This window comes from Desmodus rotundus, chromosome 5, assembly GCF_022682495.2.
Source record: "Desmodus rotundus isolate HL8 chromosome 5, HLdesRot8A.1, whole genome shotgun sequence".
Classification (NCBI taxonomy): Eukaryota; Metazoa; Chordata; class Mammalia; order Chiroptera; family Phyllostomidae; genus Desmodus; species Desmodus rotundus.
The window spans coordinates 104,414,804-104,424,571 of record NC_071391.1 but is presented as its reverse complement, the minus strand read 5'-3'; the positions used below and the strand labels follow the sequence as shown (position 1 = coordinate 104,424,571).

Sequence of the window (9,768 nt, the reverse complement as noted above, 5' to 3'; positions counted from 1 at the left end):
ACCCTGATGGGGCACCTCACTTCCTTGGTGACAGGTCACAAGGGAATTTAGAATTCTGGTAACCAAGCACCCCTATCCTCTCACTTGACTGCAAACAGTTGAGAGAGAAGGATGATTCCTTGGTGTTTCCCGACTTCCCGAGGCTCTGGGCAGAAGAAAGCCCGGACTGAGGGATGTCTCAGCCGCATTAGATCTTGGCATCAACATCGCCACAGACATATGTCAGCCTCTGACAAGAGGCACCCTCAGGTAACAGAGGGCAGCCCAGGGCAGGCCATTCCAGACCAGGCCCCAACTGGGACTCGACCCGGGGAAGCCACACACCCCTTCCCTGCTATCCTGCCTGTGTGAGTGTGTCTGGCGTGGTGAGGGAAAGCGTGGGAGGAGGGGCGCTCATCCTGGGCCAGAGCAGATTGTTAACGGTTGAAAGCCTGGTGGGTCTGTCGGTCATGTTCATTGCCCAGGTCATGGCTGGCACGATGGGAAGCTGAGTGCTGGGGCCCAAGCTCCCCTGCCCGCTTGCTCATCGAGAGTCCTCAAGCTGTCATCTTGTTGGCTCACTGGCTGGAGGTCTTTCCCTCTGCATCTGCAGTGGGGAGCACAACTTGTGCTGGGCGTCTGTCTGCCCCAGGGGCAATGCCCAGGGAAGCCCCTGATGCCTCCTGGCCCGGACCGGGCTCTGTCTTCCTAGAGCTCCACCCCGGAGATCATGGAGGAGCTGGCTGAGGGGTTTACGTCCGCCCTCGACCGGTGCAACGCACAAGAGCGCCTGGCCAGGAACACCATCCAGTGCCAGTCTGAGGTGAGAGCTGGCCCACACCGAGGACCCCAGGCTCCCTGGGGTGGGACTAGAACCCAGACTCAAGTGTGGGGCCTCAAAGCTTTTGAAGGACCACTCCCCTCACAAATATCTTTACCTCCAACCCTCCTGACCAGATTCCTGGCAGGGAAGAACTATGAAAACAGTTTTAACATTTCTGTTGGGAGCAGAGAGAAAACAAAATCCTCGCTGTGTCTGCTTTCTGCTCCTTTCGATTGTTTACCTACCTGCCCCAGGCATCCTGTGGACCAGCCAGTGTCATCACACTGGATAGGGAGGTTTGTGCAAAAAAGCAGGAGGTGGGGTTAAGGTGTTGGATGCCTTTCCTGCAATCTGTGTTCTCAGCGAAGCACGGGTGAGCAGCAGTGGCCATATTCATCTCCATCCCACTTCATGGAGCAGGTCATTTTCCTCAAGGACTCAGCCAGGCCCTGTTGACAGGATTCAGTCGTGCCCTCACGTCAGCAGGGCTGAGGGAACATCCGCACTGTGTCCCGAGGGACCGTGTACTACTTGGCTAGGTCTGCCATTACTCAGAGGCACACATTGGGGGGAAGCTCCTGGGCCTCCGGGAAGAGCTCAGTGCCCAGCTCTGTCATTGCAGAGCTCCAACAAGGACATCGTGGAGGCGCTGGGCCACGGGTCCATCTACACCACCTACCGGGCCACGAGGCAGGTGCGCCAGGCCAACACCCCAATCCAGCGCTGGTCTGAGGTGAGAGCTGGTCCAGAGGGGTCTCCACACCCAGGAAAGCAGGATGAGCAGGGAGGGACAAGACCAGTCTCAAAGCTGGGAACCCCCCTGGGGCCCTGCAGAGCTTCCCCACTGGAGTGTCCCACGGTCCCATGCACACGCGACCTGCACCTCCACTCCTCCCACCAGCTCCAAGGCGGGTAGAGACACTCCTCACATATTCCTAGGAAAATTAGAGAAAAAAGTGTGTTGTTCACTGCACAGCAGAGCACGAGCACATCTGCATTTTGCTGTTTTCTCCTCTTAACTACCCGGCCCAGGGATCCTGGGGAGCAGTCAGCTCCACTGTCCTTGCAGACTGTCTGCAAGTCTACACGTCCCCACATGTGTCATCATGGTTTACACACAGACAAGGGGAGGGCAGGATGAAGCTCTTCTATATGTTTCTCTGCTACTTCTCACCCACAGAACACATCACAAGGCCTTCCAGGTCAGAGCTGTGGCTTCACTTATGTTCTTAGTATTGGATGAGGGAGGACCTTGTCCTCAGCCATGCAGCCTTTCAGTGCTGTTGGGCCTCCATGTAACTCAATTCAGGTGCCACTTCAGCAGTGCTTCCAAAAACCCTTCTGTGTGTCCGAGGGGACTGTGTTAGTTTGCTCGGGCTGCCGGGACCCGAGGCCACGTCAGGAGGCAGAAACAGCACACGTTGCTTTCCTCACAGCTCTGGAGACTAGACCCTTAGAGATGAGTGTGTCGGCTGGGCTGCCTTCTCCACAGGGCTCTCTCCTTGGCTTGTAGATGGCTGTCTGCTCTCTCTGGGTCACATGGACTCCCCTCAGTGCTGCATGTGTCCCCCTCACCTCTTCAGAGAACTCCAGTCATACTGCACCAGGTCCCACTCCGTGAACTCAAACTTCACTCCTTCCTTAAAAACCCTAATCCTAAAACAGGCATGTAGTGAAGCTTCACAGGTCACAAAGTCCTGGAATTTGGGGGACACGACTCACCCTGATATACACTGTCCCCAGGTGGAGATGTGTGGCCAGGGTTGGGACTGCTGGTGGAAGGACATGCGCATGTACAATTTAACAGGCGCAGACAGATTCCAAATGGAAAAGGCTGTAGCAGGGACAGTGCCAACAGCAGTTTCTCAGGGCGGCTGCTGCCTTGCCCCCAGCCTGGCCTGGGGTTTCCTCAGTCTTGTCCGATTTGACCCGTCTGATGACGAGCTGTCCAAGGCAATCCCAGCGTTCCCTGACTTGGAATCCCCTGCCAGGTTCTTCAGTCACCTCTCAGCTTTTCACCTGCCACATGGATTTGCTCCTTCCCGGGTCTGCTGCCCAGATGCCTGCCTGTGATGGGCTGGCTCCAGTCTGGGGTCTCCAGGCAGTTGCCCATTTGCGGAATCTGGGATCTTTATAGTGAGGGTCTCAAACACCCTTTCATGTCAAAAGAGGAGAGATAAGTGTCTGTTTTGAAGTCCATGCATCTCATGGGCCGTGTCTATCCTGGGCACTGTGTGTAAACTGGGGAGGGGCAGGGTTCCCCGACACTCTCCATCCACGTCAGAAGTCTGAGGGAGCGGGAGGGAATGTCAGGCAGGACCATCTTCAGTTCTGACCTGCATGACGCTGAGAAGCCATTTGACGCCCCGAAGCCTCTGTGTTCTCATCTCTATAACGGAGGTGTCTGTTGAGGTCTCGTGGGGACAACACTCTCATTACAGACTCAACACAAGGATGTCTGATGTTCCTCTGCTAAAAAATGCTTGGAAAGTGCCATCGTAAACACGCGCACAAACACACACCCCACCAAACTTAAATCGTACTTTTGGAACCTAGAACTGCTCCACAAGGGCACTCCTGTGTCTCCTCATTTCATGTCCCTGAGGGCCTGGGAGATCCTAGGTGAGCCCGAGACAGACCTCAGGCCTCCTGGTCATTCATGGTGATGTGGCTGACTGCGTGTCCCTCCTTTGTCCCATCAGTGTGCACCCGAGTTAACACCTGACCTTCGGGAGGCCTGCAGGATGCGGGCCCTCTGGGTAGGCACACTGGACAACGTGATGGCACCCGTGGTCCCGGCTTTCCTGGGTGGATACACCCGCCGCATCTCCATCTTCATGTCCATCCACCCGGCCTTCTCCAGCGCCCACCGCTTCCTGGACCAGCTGCTGACTAGGTGAACCCACACCCCCCTATGGCACAGTGGTGACTCTGCCCACCACTAGCTTTGTGTCTTGAAAAGGTCACCACGTCTGTCTGATCCTCAGTGTGTTCTCTGAAAACTGGTGTGGTGGACGATAAACCTCACAGGTTTTTGTAGCGACTACTTTGGAGACCAGCCTTGGCAGGTCTTAGTGGCTGCCTGGCTCTGCAGAAAGGGCTGCTGGCGTGCCGTGGTTCTTCATGGCACTTGTTTCTCTCGCCTCCATGACATGTCACCAGCCTCACCCATCAGTGGCCCGTGGCATTTCTGACTTTGGAAAGGCACATGGAAAACAACCTGTCAAGCAGTTTGAGATTCCAGCTAGATGCTTCTTGTCCTGATATCTGGTGTTACCACATTAGGGTTCTCTGGGCAGTGGACGGGGCACCAGGCCCACTCGCATGTGGGAGATGGGTCTGGATGGAGTTCACGTCTTTGACAATGTGTATTAAGCTCTCACTGCCAGCAAGCACTTTTGGAGGTAAAAGGAGGTAATATCCTCCTTTTAGTGAGTGTTGTTCTTTGGGTCTTAAAGATGCCCGCCCTGAGCATTTGTCTCACCCAGGTGGGGTGTCCGTGGAGCAGACTGGTGCTAGAACTCCAGTTCCTGCGTCACCACTCACCTCTTCCCTCTTCTGGAGTTCAGGGACCTGAGGAGTTGCATGTGCATGCATCCAATAATAACAGCCTTCAGGAGTGTGCCACTTTATTGATTCAAAAAGATGTGGAAGAAGTTCCAGCCAAGATGGAGGCATAGGTAGAAACCGTTTGCTTCCTCACACAACCAAAAGTGGATAACAACTCATTTAAAAACAAGAAACAATCAGTACTGCCAGAATATCAACCTGCATGGAACTCCGATAACCAAGGAGTTAAAGAAACATTCATCCATACTGGTAGCAAGTGTGGTGACAGGCAGCCAAGCTGGTGGGATGACACACCCAAGGCAATGGACCATGCATTTGAGGAGGGGCTGTATGACCCAGAAACTAAAGGCTCAAAACCTCTAGCTGTAAAACCCTGTGGGATTTGCTACAGTGGGAGAAAGTCCATCTCACGGGAGAGTGGGTTGGATAGTGGGGCTAGAGCAATCCAATCAAGTGGCATTGTTTCCTCTCTAACTCTTCCCCCACAGACTATGCCACAACACAGCAAGGAGGGTTGCCCTGCCCTGGTGAATACCTAAGGCTCTTCCCCCTTACAACTTAAGAGGTACCCGGACAAAGAAATATGGCCCAAATGAAAAGAACAGATCAAAACTCCAGAAAAAGAGCTAAGTAACTAGGAGATAGACAAGCTATCTGATGCAGAGTTCACAACACTGGCCATCAGGATGCTCAGAGAATTGACTGTGCTTGGTCACAAAATGAAGGCTACATAAAGTGAAATGAAGCAAAATATACAGGGAACCAACAGTGAAGGAAAGTAAACCGGGACTCACATCAACAATTTGGAACAAAATGAAGAAATAAACATCCATCTGGAACAGAAAGAAGAAACAAGAATTCAAAAGAATGAGGAGAGGCCTAGGAACCTCTGGGGCAACTTTAAGCCCTCTAACATCTGAGTCATAGGGCTGCAGAAGAAGAAGAACAAGAGCAAGAAGTTGAAAACTTATTTGAAAAAATAATGAAGGAAAACTTCTGCAATCTGATGAAGGAAATAGACTTCCAGGAAGTCTATGTAGCTTAGAGAGTCCCAAAGAAATTGGACCCAAGGAGGAACACACCAAGGAACATCATAATTAAGTTACCCAAAATTAAAGATAAGGAGAGAATCTTAGAAGCAGCAAGAGAAAAGGAGACAGTTACCTACAAAGAAGTCCCTAGAAGACTATCAGCTGATTTCTCAAAAGAAACCTTACAGACAAGAAGGGGCTGGAAAAAACTATTCAAAGTCATGAAAAGCAAGGACCTACATCCAAGATGACTCTATCCAGCAAAGCTATCATTTAGAATGGAAGGGCAGATAAAGTATTTCCTAGATAAGGTCAAGTTAAAGGAGTTCATCATCACCAAGCCCTTATTATATGAAATGTTAAAAGGACTTATCTAAGAAAAAAAAGATGATCAAAAATATGAACAGTAAAATGACAACAAACTCACAACTATCAACAACTGAACCTAAAACAAAACCAACTAAGCAAACAACTAGAACAGGAACAGAATCACAGAAATGAAGATCACATGGAGGGTTATCAGCAGGGAAGGGGTGGAGGGAGAATAGGGGAAAAGTTACAGGGAATGAGAAGCATAAATGGTAAGTAGAAAATAGACAGGGAGAAGTTAAGAATGGTATAGGAAATGGAGAAGCCAAAGACCTTATGTGTACGACCCATGAACTAAGGGGGTGGGGAATGCTGGTGGGAGGTGGACTACAGGGCAAAGGGAAATAAAGGGGAGGAAAAGAAAGGGACAATTGTAATAGCATAATTAATAAAGTATATTTAGAGAAAAAATAGAAGCCTGCTCTGGGCATCTCAAACTTTGCAGCTACCTGACAGTGTGAAGTGCGTTTCACCTTCCTCATGTTTGAAATGCTCTTGCTTCCTATGCAGTGTATCTCAGAGGTCTTGCCTCTGGCTCAGCTCTGTCAGTATTATCTTTCTAGTTTCTTATCCTTCAAACAAGCATTAAAGATGTTTCTGCTCATTCTGTGGAAATGTACACATATGCAGCAAAATGTGTGGTATTTCTTGTGCTATTCTTAAAAAGAATGTTTTGTATTGTCTTACTTTAATAAACTTTTACCTAAGAATTAAAGAGTTTCCAGGAAGGGCGATCTTGTATACAAACACGTTTTCCGTGAGGACAAAGGCTATGAACATGCGAGGGCAGTAATGTGATCATATTAAGAATCCTTTTCACTTGTGCTGTCAATCAGAACCGCCCAGAGGAGAGGTGGGGTTTAGAGGCTGGGCGGGGTCTTTCTCACTGGAGCGCAGCAAACTGTTGAGCTCCGCTGCCTTCGATGCGGAGGAAGTGGGCTTTAAGAGGAAAAGGGCAAAGAGAGTTGACCGAAGTGACACTGGGGCGGGGGACAGGACAGAAAAGGTTGCTGGAAGAAAGGAAATGTAGCAAGGGTGGGGCGGGTGGGAGAGCAGGTAAAACCGTTAACGCCTGCTGCCTGGCGCTCTAGGGTGTAAACCGTCCAGCTGGTTCTGAGCATTTCTGGGTCCCCTTCCGGTCCCGAGACGTGCACTGTGCTGTGCTTGGCTGCTGGTGGGCCTTGGGAGGTCGGGGGGAGGTGTGAACGGTGACCTAGCGTTGGGGGTAAATTGTCAAGTAAAGCTGGGATTGGGAGAGCCTCAAGAAGGAAAACCTTGAGGACACTCGGAGGGTCTCAGGACCACTCCCCCTTTCCCAAAAGGGGAGGGGAGCTGCAGGTGCCGGACCCAAGACGGTCCGCAGGGGAGTGGAGAGGCTCTGCCTCGCCCTGCAGGGGAAGGAAGGTGCCCCGTTTTCCTCCGGGGCCAGGTTGAACTGAGGTTCGCCCACCAGATCTAGAGACTGAGAGGGCATCTGCTTCTTGTCCGGACCTGGAATGCCCTCTGCCGCCTAGAGGCACCCACCCGACCCTGTCCCTCTGTGTCCCTGGTGAGAGAACAGGAGTACCTCTAGGCAAAGCGAGGGAACACTTGAATAGGTCTTCAAGCTTCTGCCTGTCCTGCCTGAGGTGGTAACAGCAGCGGGGTTAATACACAGCAGGAGCTGATTCCCAGTCACTCCACCTAGAAGGGCCAGTGGGGTATTTTGTAGTCATTCTCCGGCAGCACTTAACCTTCAAGGCTTCGGACCTGGAGCCTCATAAGCTGATTTGGGCTTGGGCAGGATCTGGAGGCCAGTCCCCAGGGCTGACAACCTGCGGAGGATCAATCAAGTGATACTCTGAGGTGACACCTCCCCTAGGCTTATGAACCCTGCTGGATGGATAAGGGAAAGAGGGCAGGGGTATGGCCTGGGTGGGTGTACAGGTGCTGGAAAGGCTTGCCTGCATCCAACTGAGTAAGTGCAGGAAGGCTTTCTGGAAAATGATGAGCCTGCTCAGACCCCAATGACAGCAGGAGTTGGACAGAAAAAAGATCTGACCTTGAACATTTTTCAAAAGATGAACAGGGAAGAGCCTTCACAGCTCTTTGGGGCCTGGAGTGGGAAGCAGGGGGCAGGTTTCCTGCAGGGCTGTGACCTGGATGCTTGTACCCCTGTGCTAGCCACCTCCCCTCCACGCTGGACTTGCTGTTTGGTGGCTGGTTGTGGGATCCCGTGGGATAGCTCGATCCTTGTTTTGTTGTTTCCCTCCCCTTTTCTGTCCTCTCCTTCCTGGCTCAGGGAGGCAAAAGGGTGGGTGTGGGGCAGGAAGTCTGCCCTGGATCTCTCAGGCCTTTCTTTTTCTGGAATGGCTCCTGTCCCCAAATTCATCGCACCCCTTTCTTTCTCAGTCTTCCAACCTCCACCCTCAGCTGATCTGACCAGACTGGCAGATGACACATCTGGGGGACACAAAGAAGTCTCTAGGCTTATAGGGAGGGGCTTTTGTGAGGTCAGGGACTTGGGGAGGGAGCGGCCTTTGATTTTTTTTTCAGTTGCTGTCCTTGCTTTCATCTTGGGCTGTGGATCTTCCTCAGCTGAGCTGTTTATGCCTGTAGGCCCAGGTGGCCCTGTTTTCAGCCGAGGACGGTTCCCCTTGGAGAATTTGACATGCCATACCTTGAGCTCAATAGGAGCCTTAACTGACTTACTAGAAGTCGTATCTCCACCAGGACCTTTCCACATCCAATTCGCTGCCTTTCTTCTGATACATGAGCCCGGATTATTTCTAGTCGCTTGAGGGGGCAGGGAGGAGAGGGACACTCGTGGTGGAAGGAGGAAAAGTCTGTGAAATCGGCCTGCTCTTCCAGTATGCTGGCCCCCACAGCATGCCCTCCAACAGAGGGTTATGGCTGCTGACCCCCCCCCCCCCGCGACCCCACCTTCCACTTCTGGCTCTCATGGCCGCTCCTGGTGGCCTTTCCTGGAGCACTCTGATGTGGGCTGCTAAGACAGTGAGTCTGCACATTGCCCAGTGGGGAGAGGGCAAGATGGAGAGGACCGGGCTGTACCCTCCTCTGAGTTAGATAATGGCGGAAGAGAATAGGACGACACTTGAACTCTGGGAACCAGATGTGGTGGTCTAGAGGAGGGCAGATATGGTAGTTTTGTGTTGCCAAGACAGCACCTGGCTGGGGAAGGGCAGCCTCATGGACAAGAGGAGAATGTCACAGCCCAGAAGTCAGACCCAAACCTGCCAGCTTCTGGCCAGCCAAGTAAACTCTTGGTGCCTCAGTTTTCTCATCTGTGAAATGGGGCAAACTTACACCTTCACTGGGTTGACAGAAGTGATAAAATGAGAATGCAATTAAAGTGTCTGGTGCAGTTCCTGGACATGGTTGTTGTCGGTGAACAACAGGCATGGTAGACAGACATTTTAGTAACGTCTTATAGCTCTGATTTGGGAGACATCCCCTGTCCTAGGCATGTGATAAGGGAATACAACTTAGAATTAGAGCCTGGGTAAGCCCCAGGATTGTGGGTGGCAGGGTACAAGCAAGAGTATGGGAGCTCCTGATGAAATGGGCTGGCCCTTGGCAGCCCTCCACCACTCTCTTTATGCTAGACACTGGAGAACTATGGCTGACTTGGATCAGCCTGCAGCTCTCTTCCCCAGCAGCCTTGCCTGGAGCTGCCTCTGCCCTCTCGGAAAGGCAGGACAGCGCAGAGTTTAAGGACCTGCAGACTGGGCTTCCACTCCCAGTTTTGAGATTTATTAGCAGGCATGTTACTTAAATGTTTCCTCATTTCTACAAAGGTCATGATAATCATGGAACTGGGACCTGGCTGGTGTGGCTCAATGAGTTGAGTGCCTGCCTGTGAACCGAAAGGTCTCCAGTTCAATTCCTAGTCAGGGCACATGCCTGGGTTGTGGGCCAGGTATTGGGTTGGAGACATGTGAGAGGCAACCATACATTGATGTTTCTCTCCCCCTCTTCCACCCTCCCTTCCCCCTC

The 9,768-nt window shown here is 51.9% G+C and overlaps 1 protein-coding gene across 1 annotated transcript; it reads left to right on the top strand.

Moving 5' to 3' along the window:
- The first annotated feature begins 208 nt into the window (after nucleotides 1–208).
- Nucleotides 209–3,702, top strand: LOC128780911 (ral guanine nucleotide dissociation stimulator-like). The gene is made up of 3 exons (XM_053924463.1): nucleotides 209–802; nucleotides 1,425–1,535; nucleotides 3,505–3,702. Exons 1-3 carry the CDS (start codon nucleotides 710–712, stop codon nucleotides 3,700–3,702), a joined length of 402 nt encoding a protein of 133 aa, XP_053780438.1. The 5' UTR covers nucleotides 209–709.
- Nucleotides 3,703–9,768: the final 6,066 nt, after the last annotated feature.

Coding starts and splice junctions, on each gene's coding strand:
- LOC128780911 (XM_053924463.1), top strand. CDS start 710: ATGGAGGAGCTGGCTGAGGGGTTTACGTCCGCCCTCGACCGGTGCAAC. Junction 803..1,424: donor CCATCCAGTGCCAGTCTGAG/GTGAGAGCTGGC, acceptor CTGTCATTGCAG/AGCTCCAACAAGGACATCGT. Junction 1,536..3,504: donor CAATCCAGCGCTGGTCTGAG/GTGAGAGCTGGT, acceptor TTGTCCCATCAG/TGTGCACCCGAGTTAACACC.